The sequence below is a fragment of the Rhamphochromis sp. 'chilingali' genome (genome assembly GCF_963969265.1).
Source record: "Rhamphochromis sp. 'chilingali' genome assembly, chromosome: 14".
NCBI classification, from domain to species: Eukaryota; Metazoa; Chordata; class Actinopteri; order Cichliformes; family Cichlidae; genus Rhamphochromis; species Rhamphochromis sp. 'chilingali'.
The window spans coordinates 16,698,434-16,713,701 of record NC_137941.1 but is presented as its reverse complement, the minus strand read 5'-3'; the positions used below and the strand labels follow the sequence as shown (position 1 = coordinate 16,713,701).

General features: G+C 39.1%; 1 protein-coding gene across 1 annotated transcript; it reads right to left on the bottom strand.

Annotated features, from left to right (window-relative positions):
• Positions 1 to 8,370: 8,370 nt before the first annotated feature.
• Positions 8,371 to 13,473, bottom strand: sp5a (Sp5 transcription factor a). The gene is made up of 2 exons (XM_080902681.1): positions 12,038 to 13,473; positions 8,371 to 11,740 (listed from the first exon to the last, which is right to left on the bottom strand). The coding sequence occupies exons 1-2, from the start codon at positions 12,086 to 12,088 to the stop codon at positions 10,676 to 10,678; spliced, it is 1,116 nt and encodes a 371-aa protein (XP_080758807.1). The 5' UTR covers positions 12,089 to 13,473; the 3' UTR covers positions 8,371 to 10,675.
• Positions 13,474 to 15,268: the final 1,795 nt, after the last annotated feature.

Below are 15,268 nucleotides of genomic sequence, written 5' to 3'. Positions count from 1 at the left end.
CTTTTTCTTTTGGATTTTGGAGTATTGTAGACAAGCAAGAGCTGACTGATTAACTCCACAGTGTGGTGCATTACAGCAGTTCAGTCTGGATGTAACAAAATCACATACAACCATTTCCAGATCTCATTGTTTTAAGAAAGATTTTAGTCTGGAGATGGTTCTGAGCTCAAAGAACCAGCTTTTGATCGCAGTATTAATTCATCTGTCGAATTTCAAATTAGTGTGCAAGAGCATCCCAAAGTGGGAAAATCTGTTTTTAATCTGTGCTTCAATAAAAGAACTTAAAGAGCCCAAGTTATCCTTCAGTCCATCAATTAATACTGGAAGGCCAAAAAATATGACCTCAGTTTTGGACCTGTATAACTCCAATAAACTGTGGGACATGCAATAATTTGTATATCCAAGATTCACTCATTGAGATGCTGCTGTGTACTTAATTATACTAACAGATTGTAAGTGGTCCCATTTTGTTCTGAGGGAAAATGCAGCATTTTTTTGTGTCCTACTCAGCACTAATTAGTTTCTGAGGATGCACTTTGCTAACCAAGCTTGCTAATATTAACTCATAACTTGGCACTTCAGCCTCTCATCCAGATATGTTTCATAACTCAGAAATGCTAAAACAAAGGCTTTAGAAGCCTTGGCTGCTGCTACTTTTAATCTTCTATATACAAATTATAGCTAATGTGCAAATAATTTAAGGTTCCTGGTTCTGAATCTACCGATTGGCTGGGGTCCTTTCTGTGTAGAGTTTGTATTTTCTCCTCGTGCCTGCATTGATACCCTCTGGGCACTCTGGCTTCCTCTCAAAGACCAAAGACATGCACGTGAGTCTTTGTCTGTATCTCTGGGTTAGGGCTAAAACAATTCAATTTCAGTTTAATTTATTTATATAGCTCCAAATGAAAAGAACAGGTGCCTCAAGAGACTGACTGAAAACTTGTCCTGTGATATGCCCCAGCACCTCTGTCACCCTAAATTGGATAAGCAGAAGAAAATTGATATTTTGCAAATATCAAAAGCAAACAAGCTTTAGCAAATGTATAATTATTTAAAAAAAATGTACAGCATTCAGTAATTTGCTATCATTTCACTTCACTTCCAGCTTTATGCATTTCTTCTCAGTCACATCTTTATACACCTATCTGCTTCCAGGAGGTCTTTACTAAGAAGCAGCTGCTGAAGTGTTAAACAGGGAGAGTGTAACCTGAAAAGGAGGAATTATAAAACAACAACAACAACAAATGATTAAAAACCAGAAGGAATAAGAGTTAAAGTTGATCTCCACCAGAAGCTGTTTAAACTGTCCACAAGAGGGGGCAGAATTCAAGCGTCTACTATATATAGCTAAGTGAGAAGGAGGAATGAAGGAGCTTTCAAGGAGGAAAACTGTTTATCCATTTCTGTTTTTGTGGCAGTAAGAAGGAGACCGTGCGGGGTCCAGTTGCTTCCCCCTGAGCTTGGAGCTGGAAGTGAATCTCCTTTGATCCTGACTTTAGTCTTTCCATCTCTGAGTCAAGGCTGCACAGATCTCAAGTGCCACTTTATAATCAATGACTTTACCAAGTCGTACATTATAAAGTTCTCACATAACAATATGCAGACAAGAGACGAAATTACATTTAAACAGCACAGATTAATCATTTGCCATTACGGTCACATCTTTTGCTAACAGTTAAACCCAGAAAAACAACTCTTCTTTTGCCTGCAGCGAACAGACCCCTGCTGAGAGACGAAGCAAGGTGACGTTCAGCTCTTAACCTGGAGCTCAGCGCTGTGGATTAAGGGTAAAATGGGCTAACACTGCACTGTGTGAAAATCATCGTTTGATCTTATTAAAGCAGGTGAAACTATGACACCATCAACAGCAATCATAAAACTTTCAGGGCCGTAGCCAGGATGTTTAGAAGACCTCAAGCTATCAGTCCAAATCCCAGAGTTTCTCCTCTTCTCCAAAACCAAAACGAAAGTGTTTAAAACTGCTTTTATTTCTTTCACAAATAGAATTATTCAATTAAGCATTTAATTGCTAGTTGTTTACAATGCAGCATGTAAAATAAAATACTAAGTAGTTATCTTGGAATCAATGAGGAACAGCTTAATCAAAAATTAACTTATAGAAGGCCTTTGTGCAGCCCTCTATATTTAAGCCATCTTTGACCTGATTGGCTGTCCTGTGAAAACAGAAGGTTTGGACAGACTGTGGGTGGGGCTTACTGCTAAAGATAATCAGCTCTCATCAGGGAAACTGAAGCCCAAGCTTGTGGCTCACAGGTATTGGTTATATCTGCACTAACCTCATTATCTGAAACTTGTGATCTTTATAATAATAACAATAATAATCTCTGACAAAAAAGAAGGAAAAAAACAACAGATCCACTTTAAAGACATCTTCTGTTAATGATTAAATGATAGATATCTGTAAATTTACATACTACTGTATGCTGCTTGCTCAGTCATTCATGATTACCTTTACACCACATGACAACATGATAACTAAGCATGCGCCATAAGTGCACCCAGTAGAGTTTTGTTCATTTAGGATGATGCTCAGATTCAGCCTGCATCTGAAAAAGGAAGTCAGTGCAAAAATGCCCTAATTCACTATACCAGCCAGCAGGGGGCATATTCTCTGTTTTCACAAATAAATATACCATCGGAGAGGGGCACACTTGCTAACTTGCTTTAAAACATCAATAAACACGTTTCTGATTAGTTCATGGTCTGAGTCGATGGTTTCAAGTCTTATTTAACAGGACATGAGGTTTATTTTGTACATTTTAATCTAATTTAAGTTAAAAAAGCATAAATATTTCAGGTGTTTGTATCAACTCTGAAACTCTGAAAATGGAAACATCAAGAAAGGCTGGTTTGAGTATTTCAGAAACTGCTGATGTACTTGGATTTTCCCAAGCAACCATCCCTAGAGTTTACAGGGAATAACCTGAAAAAGTGAAAATATCCAATGAGTTGCAGTTCTCTGGGCCAAAAAAACATGTTGGCTACTGCAGAGGCCCAGATTTGCATTTGGCCAAAGCCATTTCCCACATATCATTTCCCGCTTTCCTGTCTGCTCTACTATCCTGCCAATGAACGTTAAAGGCAAAAAATAAAAAAACAAAAAAAGATAAATGCCTTGTTGCTGTCAGGGAGAATGCCCAGACCGCTTCAAGCTGACATCAATACAACAGAAGAGCATCTCCGAGAGCATCTCCACACGTCAAACCTTGGAGCAGACGGGTTACGGCAGCAGAAGACCACACTGTTTCCCACTCCTGTCATCATCTAAAACTGCTTTCTTGCTCATAACAATGACTTCATTGTACTCAAAGGCCTCGACGGTTAAAAAATAAATGAATCTCAAACCAAAACGTATTTGGGATGTGGTGGCAAAGGAGATTCACATCATGAATGTGCACGTGATAAATCTATTGCAAATCTGCAACGCTATCATGTCAACATGGACCAAAATCTAAATGTTTGCAGCACATTGTTGAATCAATGCCACAAAGAATTAAGGCAGTTCTGAAGGCTAAAGGGGCTACTACCCTTTTTTAAGCAAGGTGTACATATAAAGTGTCTAATGAGTGTACACATTTAATGTACAGACATAAGAGTGGCATCTTTAGTCACTATACAGAAAACAATACAAACAAACTGTTTAAGCTGTTAGGAATAAAAACGGCTTTTTACTTCTTTAGTTGAAGTTCACAGAAAAATAATTCCTCAGTGTGGGTCAAATTTAAACAGGGTCAAGGACAGAATATAAACACTGTTAGATCCTGACTCCTTAGGGAATAAAACATGTCCAAGGGGAGCTGCTGGTTCCAGTCACTGCACTGCATTGTGTTACTGGGGCATACACTGAGCAGCTGAGTAAATGCTTATCAGCATTTAAACATATTTATGTAATCAATAAAGGAGAAAAGGGAATTAGTTATAAAGAAAATGACATGTTTTAATTACATTTTAATCACTGTGTACTGATGTATAAAACATGGGGCCCAGCGTGAGACTCAGTCTGTCTGACCTCTTACACATAAATCTCCATTCACGAGTCCCCCTTTTTAATCACAACTAGCATGAAATTTTCTCTTTATCAAAACACTTTTATATGTCTCGATGCAAGAAGTCAAAGTTAGAATCCAATTTAACAATTTTTCATGGTTTAAATACCCAATAGCCTTTTTTCCCCCTTAAGAGCCAATTAAAACGTACAAAAGTACAATCCTTTAATTTTCTCATAAAAATGTAAATGGCTCAAAATGACTGGTAGCAATCAGAGGAATTATTTCACACTGGAAAATAAATCTCAGCGTCTCCATATAATCATACAGCAATGACATCTGCGATGTAGGAGAAGTACAACATAGGGATTATATTTCTTTCGTGTTTCTGATTCTCTTTCTCACTGTTTTGCTTTACAAATGGGATGAGGTCATCCTGATTAAACTACAATATGAGGTTTACTACCGTCGCCTGATCGAGTCCGTTTTTTAACCACTGAATACGGTTTAAACGGGCCTCCTGTGAGACATGAAAATCACAATCTCCTTCTCGCAGTTAGGGACACTCGGCTGTGAATGCATAGAAGAGCTGAAATCGAGTTTCTCGTGTGATGCATTTCCTCAGCGATTAAAGTGTCAGAAAGCATCTTTCATTCCTATGAAGACAGTTTCAGGATAAGGGCGGAAATTACAAATCAATTTGCTGACTATTTGTTTTCAATGATTTGTTTGCTCACTTTTATCCAAGCCTCGCAAATTCACAGTATGTGAAACTATTGCTTTTCACAAAAAGGGAAGCGCCAAGTATTCAGAAATTAGCCAAGCAAGGAAACCACAAGGTAAGGCCCCTCGTTTCAGCTGGCAGGCTAGCATTCAGATTTAAAATAAGGAGGTTTAATATTTTCCATCTAATAATGACAAACAGCAGCTAAGCTCAGTCACAAATGTGTTATTCATGCGGATAATGATAAACAGGACAGAAAGCCTTTTACTGGCTCCAGTCTTTGCAAGACATCACCAATAAAGAGGAAAACACAAACCTCTGCAGTCTTCTGTCTCCAGCACCGAAGCACCAAAAACTGCAGTTCTTCCAATGGAGGCCGCTAAACTGGATCTCTTGACAGTGTTTGGGGGGTGCTGGTTTCTTATTGGAGCATCTTGATGAAATTATCTGACAAACAAATGATCTGGCCCGCTGTGTGGTACAGCCCATATATGCTCCTGTTTTTGTTAGTGAAACTTTTCTTGCTTAGGACTTGATGGATGGATGTAGCTTGCTAGCACTGACTAGCTTGGCAACCTTCCGAGCTAAAAATTAAGCTAACACAAAAGTGGTAGTTCCTCCACTGGCTCAAACATGGAGTCAATCCCTTTAGACGCCCATGTAAAACGTTAAAACTTTACCTCATTAAAAAAAAGAGTCATGTTTAGATCCTGGTACAAAACATTTTTACCTTCTATGGATATTTTCCCCCCATTATATGAACTCTGAGTGTGCTGGATGTATTTATAACTCATCCACATGAATATTTGACTGAAGGGTGTGGCTGTTTTGATTGACAGACATCCCAATATTGGTATCTGGAGCCAGCTGGTGTCTGCTAGGCTTCATCCACTACTTTGAGTGATTAAATTGGACCTCTTCGCTCTGTGTGTGTGATGCGGGAGCCCAGCTAATTTATGGCTTGCTTCTGTTTTAGTGAGAGAAATTCCAGCATTTACTTGTGCTTTAGTAGTACAGTTTGTGATTACTGTTTGCTACCCAAGCTAACGAGTGTTAGCTGATAACTTAGTGCTCCACCCACTGATTATAATGTAGCTAAGTTAATGGCATATTTGGTGAATAATTTTGACTCAGAATAAAGACTTGAGGCCAAACTTAATGAAAAAACTAATCTATATTCAGGTAAGCAGCAGAAACCAAATGTCCATAAATCCAAACAAGGGAAACCAGACAGCAGGAGAACAGTATGAGCGATACAATGTGATGAAGAGCTGAGGAAAACTAAGGGCTTAAATAGATACACACTAGGTTATTGGGGAGAGGGGACACAGCTGTGTAAAACAAAACACAGGTGCACAGAATCTAGCTAAGAAGTCAAGGGGAAACAAAACTAAAGAAAACACTAAATTAGCAGTTAACAAATTAAAACAGGAAGTGATTAAACACAGGACGCATAAATGCAAACACAGAAGGAGAGGAAAAATGACTTCGTGGAATAAATAGTTACTAAAAGTACTAAGAAAACACAACCTGGAAATATCATGAAAAAGCCAAAAGAAAAAAAAAGACAATAAGGCCTGAATATGAAAATATAAATAACAGAAAATATCAAAATAAACAAAACTTAAATACTAAACTTGGGTGGTCACAGACCCTGAAAGATGACAGTTAACTTCTGTCTTAAAGAAGCCAACATGGCAGCAGACAGATAGTTAGATCTAAAGCTTTAAACTGTGGAGTCTAAAACCGAGAGATGACATCACGGTGGCTCCAGCTTTTTTAGGCCACTGTCTAAAAGCACACTACTCTCTGTTCTTAAAAAAACACAAACAAAAACAAACAATAGCCATCAATCTTCAAAATGTTGACAATGTTTTTATTTGACTGTGAAAACTGTTTTAAATCATAGCTATAAAATAATTTATGCTTAATGGGTCATCCACATAGGAAGTGATTCCCTCATCATGCATCACTCTGTAGCTGTAGACTGGATGCAAGGACAATTCAGCCAATCCGGTTGCCTAGGAAACCCAGCGTTATTGACAAATATAGCTGTCTTGATTTCAGCTTACAGACTCAGTACCTATAAAATGTCTACACAAACCTTTTCTCTTCTTGCTGAACTAAAACGTAGCATCAGCTCCAAGGCTGTAAGATTATCGGCTGTACATGTGTGTCCTCCACTGACTGCAGCAGAGTTGCTGGTATCAGGTTTTTGCTCGTCAGTCATTTTATTCTGAACGTCTGCAGAGTGAGGAAGGATCACTGGCTGAACTGCTATGATGGCTTTGAATATCCTAATGTTACACTAAAGTATTAGCAATGTTCTTTGATCATTTACCCAGCTTTTGTATTAACGCTGCAGTTACAGCAGCTTCACATTTGCGGAGCGGCATACGAAGATGTAACCACTCACAACATGCAGATACAGATGTATTTGTCAAGAGCTGTTAAGTAAGTGAACTTTTAGAAAGCTAAAAAAGATTCAATCACAAATATAAATCTGGTCACATGTGCACTCATAATCAGCAGAAGTTTCACTTACAAAACGTATCTGGAGCTTTAGTGGATCTTGCCTGTGAAATAGTCACTGAGAGTGAAAATGGACTTTTATGAATAAATACTTAATGAATAAACAGACACAGTTATAAATATTTTCAAGGCAAATTCACTAATGTTCTCATATGGTAACGGCTGCTTTATAGTCAGTCATTCATTATGGTTGCAACAACAATCAGTAGTTTAAAACTGTACCCTACTTGGCTTGAGATTGGGTTAACTATACCATGTAACTATATACTGTTTATAATTTTATACTATTACTTGTTATTTGGACCCAGTACTTTAAAAGGTTTTACACACATCTTTAGCTTACCGTCTTAGTCTATTTGTTAAAGTAAGCAGTCCATTTAAGAATAAAAAAATATATATCACTGGGTAAAAACATCCTTCTGTCTGGATGATTAATTTATATATTTATAAACCACTTATAGACAGTCTTAAAGTGGGTTAAAGAAGGGGAATCACACTGAGTATAATGATGGGAATGAACATTTAACCTGTGATTATACCTATCCCAGCAAAGCTAATGAAGCTTTTCTGTCAGTCATATTTAAGGAGGTATTTGTGATATGGAATTTAAAAACTTCATAAATCTTTCATTCAACTTTCAGAAGATAAACTTAAGCCACAACATATGATATCCTCACTACAAACGGTTAAGCGTTATGGCCTCCAGCAGAGTCGAAGAATAGCAGCCAAATCGCAGCCATTGTGAGGAGCCGGGTTGGGTGCAATCAACACATCCATCCATAGGCTTCGTTTTATAATAGGATCATGAAATTTGGATAAAGACTTTTACAGTTCAAGTGGTCAAATCACACTTTATATGGTAGCTTTTGATATTTTTTCTACTTTATTCTTCTTCTTTGGCCGAATGTGATACGTTCATATCCTGCAGATTCTTTGGAAAACTAGAAGCAGGCTAATGAAACTCACAGCCTCACACGAACAACACGTCATAAGGGAGTGACAAAAACCGGTCTAAATACCACTTTTAAAACATTTAATTCAACATAGAACTGCAACAGTTGTGATCATCTGTTGGGTATTTAAGGCCCAGTTTACAATTATTGGTGGCGTACTGAATATACCTGAACATTTCAAGTAGTGATGACCATACTATATTTAGCATTTTTCATGTGATTATTCATTAAAACTAATGGGATGAATTCCTGCCACTTAATAAACTTTTTCAAGTTTATTCCACCTGGATTCAGCCCGTTTGTGGTTTGTCCTTTTAAAGAATTTAAAGTTTAAAGAATGACGGCATGTTTGCATCCTGAATTTTCAATTCTGGTGAAGGAACAATACTTGAATTTAAATCAACACATAAAATAGTTTGCAACAGAATAATTAAGTAAACTAAACAAGAGCTAAAGCTGCATGTGCACTGGTGGATAAAGTTCGACAAAGTGACTGAAACATTGGCTCAGTAGGTCGTGTTTTCTAAATTGTCCGTGACTACACTCTGAGCGTTAGAAAAACAGGGAAAAAGATCTGTGAGAGCAAATGTTATTGTTACAATTCTAAGAATAATATTTGCCTGCTTTTATGGATAACAGCAACTTACAAAAGAGGGCGCTGTTGAGGCAGAAAACTCTTTCTGAAAACTCCTCTGAATGGCAGCCCTCCTTTTCATGCTGACATTCTCAGAGATCCCACATAGAGGCAAACAGAGTGACTGCTGGCAGGCAGTGATGCTGCTCTGCTTTACTTACTGAATGAGTAAATCAGATGACTGGATCTGTATCACTATCTGATCTGTAAAAAGTTCAATACTTTTTGTTGTGTTGATAAGTTGTATGAAAAGGAAGAGCCTCAAGGTTCGAAACCCAGGATTTTTTTTTTCTCCGAAGGTCGACACTTTTACTCCCCAACAACCAAGAGATGACGTGGGCGGAGGAAGTCAAAGTGAAACACTTGAAATAACTGATGAGAAAGCAGCACATGAGCATGCAGTCGTAAAACAGAGAAATGCTTTTGAGCAAGGCATTACCACAGTGGTAAATGTGACATCTAGTATGCCACAAGTGCCATAAAAATCCAGCTGCTGCATATCCCGGGGTCACCTATTCTATCACATGTTCAGAGTAAGAGTTTTTCTGTTGATTGGTCACATTTCCAATTACAATGACACTGCAATACAGGAAATGTCCAACACAGTGGCACAAAACAAATCCACCACCTATCAGAGTGCATAAATACTGAAGAGCGTTCCTGCAATTGAATGTCTGAGAATAAGAAACCATGATAATATGAGCTTATGTGCAATAGCCCAAACATGACAGTGTTACAGGTCTGGAAAACACTTCTGATACAGAAATTTGGAGCTTAATTAAATATTTGAAGCGGTCCTTTTCATTCCTTTTACGAAGACGGATGTTTAATATTTATTTATCCATCTTTTTACCCAGTTGGTGGCCTAATTTCAGCACTCACAGGTACATCTTGACAAGGTGGCTGCACATTTTTCCATTATTTCTGTGGCGATTTTCAAAATTCACTCCCCGCCAAATCAAATTCTGTCGCCTCTTCGCCTAAAATTTTCTGGGCTTTTGTTTTAAAAAACAGCAGCAAATTTTCAGAACAGCCTCAAAAGTAATGATAATACTAATAATAGTCATAAAAAAATCACTGTCCTGCTACTTTTTCTTTTTTTACCGTAATCAAAAGATGGAAACATTTACATTTAGAATAACGAGTATTTAAAAATATATAGTCTAAAATTAATGACTGGATTTTACTGGCAGGAAACTTTGACAACATTAAGTCTGCAACATTTTACAAAGCACACACATTATTCCAGGTGATATGAATAAAAAATATATATACCGCCTGGATGCCTCATCATCACTCATATAACTGAGGGATATTAAATGAATTGTTCTGAGATGAGGAAAACGTCATAACTTTTATTCTCACACAGCATTTAGGTCATATTAACAATAGCAGATCTTCTGGAGAGCATGCTTTTATAAACACCCCATATGGAGCAAAAACAGACACTTTCATTCAACAAAAGCTATTAAATATCATTTACAGGGGAGTGAAATCTTCCACCGAAGACATTGATCAAAACACAAGTTGAAAACTTGTCTTCCTTGATATGATATAGACAGTGAATTCAAACTTATGAGCTCCTCCATGGTCCCAAATTAACTTATGAAACTTTATATATATATATATATATATACACACACACACACAAATGTGCTACACAGACCAGCAATGTTAGAAACTATTGTCAGGATGTAAGAAATCGACCAACAAAATTAATCAAGTACCCTACAAAAATGCAGCTCACTGTGAACTTGTAACTAGTGTAGCACTGACTGTATTGCACTATTTTAAAGTCTACTGTTTAAGATGACTATAAGGTGTGTTACAACATCCTGGTGTCCTCTCTTTTCACGTGATCTAATGTCTTGTCGTGGCATTTGCTCTTTTTGTTCTGGTGAGTTTTGACGTGTTTTGCCAAGTGGTCACTCCTCATGAACCTTTTGCAGCAGTCCGGGCAAACAAAGCGCTTCTCCCCTGTGTGAGTCCTCAGGTGTCTCTGCAGCTCATCCGACCTGGTGAAACTCTTGCCACAGAACAGCCAGTTGCACACAAACGGCCGCTCCCCCGAGTGCCACCTCAGGTGCGCTTTGAGGTGAGAAGTTTTCCCATAAACTTTCCCGCAACCCGGTATGTGGCAAATGTGCTGCTTCTTCTTCCCGGGCTCGTCGCTGGACGTGGAGGACTGGCAGTTCGGACACCTGCACCTCCTGCACCGCCGCGCAGTCGCGAGGGGGGACTTTGTGTGCAGCAGAGCGGCGATTTGCGTCTGGTATTGCGCAAAGTCCGTGTGTCCCAGAACCAAGCCTCTCTGCAGCTGGAAGCGGTGAGGACCGAGTGAGGAAGAGTGGCTTACGTGGTTCCCCTGCTGGAGGCTCCACCACGGAATATCCTCTCCAGGGTTTGGGGACAACTGTCTCTGCTGCTGGTGCACAAGGCCGGAGGGTCCCGTGACAAAACTTGGCATCGCGGGCGGAATGGGCGCTGGAGCCGCGTAGCTGACGGCGGGGACGTAGGTTGGAGGGCAGGTGGACTGCATGGAGCAAGGCAGCATCTTCACGGGGGAGAAGTCATAGGGGTACGAGGGGTCCGCCGGAGGGGTGAGGGGCAGTTCGTGGTGGGAGCTGAAGGGGCTCTGGATGTGCGCAGAGAGCTGGGGCTTGGAGGATAGTCCGAAAGTAGAGTTGTTGGCCAGGCTGCTCTGAGGGTTTCCCTCGTTAGTCCACGGGTGAAATAAACGCGAAGGAGAACCCAGCGTGGGATCGTAGGGGACCTGGAGGAAATCAGCGGGATTTGATCCGTGGTTATGCCCGATCCTGTTGCAAGTGGCAGCCAGGAGAGCCAGCGGAGAGTGCTTACAGTTCTCTGGGGAAGAGTTTGGAGTGCGATCCTGGATAACCGAGACACACATTTTTTTAACGTTATGATCTCAGTTTAACACATTTATGACACATTTATGCCACTTTTAATTATGACGAAATGGTCGGTCTGAAATCTGAATCTAAATGATGAAGTCAATCGTGATGATGCGACACAAAAGTTGGTGGCATGTTGCAGCAGGACTCATTAAGCCCCCAAACAATTAGCGTCGGAAATGAGAAGACACGTATTTTGAGCATAAACTGGATTTAGCAACTTCACAAGTTCTTAAAAGTGGTGAAAAGTGAAGAGAAACTTGCGCACAAACCTGAAGAAAAGCCTGAAGTGTTTCATTCCGCAGTACAGCCACTGCTGCCATGGTAAACGTCCTCCTCCGCTCGATAAAGACGAATAAAAAATAAAAGCACTAATTTAGACAAATATGCTCATTCGCGGTACACAAAAAATATATCTTGTCGAGCAGGGCGTCACTCTCCAGTGCTTCCTCTCTCCGATATATCCTTGGTCTATCTGAAGAGTGAGGGATCACTTCTTAGAATTTGATAAGGACTTTGGTGGGCCGCCAGCCAGTCAGAAATAAGATTTATTACTTTGAAGTTTGCCGCTGCCCAATCATCAAAGAATAGCGGCTCTTTGAGAGGGGAAAGCAAATCCTTTGAATCCACAAAGCTCCTATGGTGTGTTTGTTGGTCTGGATAAAGGAGCTGATTATTAGGGGGGCTGGGAAGGGAGGAGATAAAGGCGGGACAATTAATGAAGTAATCACTATGTGGGAAATGTATATACACAAATAATTGGATTTTCTTGATCAAAGACCCCCATGCCGCCTGGAGACCCCAGTATTGGATGCTGTAGTCATCTGATCCTCTTTTTTGTAATTAAGGATTTGTAGCAGAACCCTATGTGACAATGTGACATTGTTATCTCTGGAGATCTCCAAGAGCGTTGCCTCACTGTTTGATGGAGGAAAGAGACCAAATCAAGTGACTCAACACAAAGTTCTCATCTCTGAAGAATCTGCGTCTCTTTTACATTTCAAGCTTAAATTACAAAAAAAAAAAAAAAAAAAAAAAATCTTTGTTGTGCCTTTGAACTGAAACACTTAATTATGCCCTCTCTGAATTATTTAAATACTTATTTCCCCTTCACTCATTTCAATCAGTTGTTTTATCAGAACCTCAATCCAGTTCATTCTTTCCCAACCCAAACTAAAAGCCTGAAGGAAAAAAAAAAAAAAAAAAACTCCCAGCAGGTAATTTAAATGAACGTTTTTAACTTGTTAGATAAGTGAGGTGACAAAGGTAGCACTTAAAATGTGGACATCTCAATTATGTTTTCTTCTTATGTCTTTATGACTGAACAGGTCCCGAAAACCAGAAAGAAACTAATGATCCCATCCACTGCAGCTTCTCGAAAAGAAAAAAAAAAGAAACCTGAGCTAACACATCCTGTAATACTGCATCCTTTTTGTTTCAGAGCATTTAATGAAGGCAAAAGTATGCAGTTTTCATAAGATAACATCCGGAACTTCTTTTTAAATGTTTTGCCGAGCTGGAAAAAAATGGAAGTTGTAGTTCAACTCTCTGATCTTTATCTGGCTTCCCTGCAGAAACAATCACTGTCCTCTCAACTAGTTTGGAGCGGCAGATTTTGAATTAGATCTGTTCCTTTGAAGGGATTAATGTTCCCAGTTCTCTCCCACGGCTTTACACACAGTCATGAGGGAAAGGGGGAGTCCTGCTGGGCTTCACTGGAGCCATGCTAAACTACAAGAGTGGCTACAGGAGTGAGTGGTGTAGTCACACTGTTAACCTTGTTTACATCAAGCTGTGGCAGCCACAGAGCTCGATGCTGCTTCAAAATATGCAAAAAATGTGGCAATCAGGAAGGTTTTAAGACAACAAGCTTGAAAATCACCTCGCAGATTTCATGAAATTATAAATCTGAACAAGCAGTACTAAAAAATGGTGCTATTTACTTTTAATGTGTCACTTTAAAATCGCCCCAACCGTTGATCCTCTAAAATCACACTTTGTTTTCAACTTATCATGAGATGATGACCAATTAAGACACTGCATAGCTTTATTAAAGCTCAAAACAGATTTATTGAATAACCGAATTAGGAGACATTGATAAGATGTAGTTTGGGGTTGCCAGGTTGTGAAAAGTATCCTCTCATTTGTGCTTTTGGTTTATATTTGCTAATAATTTAGTCACCAATACTATAAATATTATTTTTTTTAAACAAGTGTAGCCAAGGAAGTGTAGGCAGAAGAAAAACCTGTTATAAAAAGATTTATAACACATTAATAACGGGTTTATGTGTACACCTAAAAGGAGCAAGCAAAAGAAGGAGAAGAATAAATGCAGGTTTAAAATTTTTATAAAGCTGTTAAAACTTATAAAGGCTTCATAAATGATACCTCACTGCAAATTTTTGTGAGCTTCACTGGTGCGAAACTGTTTGAAGGATCTTAGCACAAAGGAGCTCAAACTACATGAAAGGTACACGATAAAACTACAGGATGCTGTAAAATTTGCTTAACCAGCTATTTGTAAGACTTCAGATGTCACTGGTTAAAAAAATATCCATAGTCTGTTCTGTAAAGATGTATTTGTGCAGCAAAGTGCTGTCAGTTAGTTTTTACTTCCAGGTTTAAATGTCAGATAAATGTCAAAAGTTGCAATCTGCTCTCTTATGCCAACAGTAAAGGAGGAATCCACCCTAAAACAACATTTTTCTACTACAGCAGCCTGGTTCATAGGCTTTAAAAACATCAAATGTTAATTCTGATTTAAGGTGGATTTCCACTTAAATCAGCTTTACATGCGAGCTGTCATATGCCATGCAAGGCATATTTCAGCCATATGTGACAGCTGCATGAATTCTGCGAACCATCAGCAGTCAGAAATTATTGATATCTTCCTTTGAGATGTTCGTTTCACCCCTAAATGTGGGCTCTTACATTTTAATGCATCTCAATAGGACGCCACCTGAGGGAAGGATTTGGCTAAGCAGGACTTTGATATAGTTTGTAAGAAATTCATAACAGTGTGCTTAACACATTGTCTGGTCCCTGAGGTAATTTACTTGCTCCAAACCGTCACCATCTTATGGCCATGCCTCAAGTTTTACAGGGCCGCCTCAGCGACAGTTTGGCTAAAGGAAATTTCTGCCCGCAGCATTTGATGGGTAAAATTAACTTGGAGGGACCCCCCCCCCCCTGCAACAGTTTGTTGCCTGGAAAGGTTTGAACATGGACTCAGTCAGCACCAACTATGTACTTCATACAGCCTTTTCTAGTATAAAGTGGAGAGCTGAGCATCAGAAATAATGTTCAGGGTGCAGATATGCAGGAACCTGCATTCAGGAATCTGTATATAGAAGAACAAAAAAAACCCCACTCATAGTAGTTATATATATATATATATATATATTTACACTTTCTTGACAGTGCAAATCAAAGAAAACAGTGGGGTGGATCATAGACGTTCAACAGGTGACAATCATTTCTGTAAAGGGCAATTAAGGCGAAGA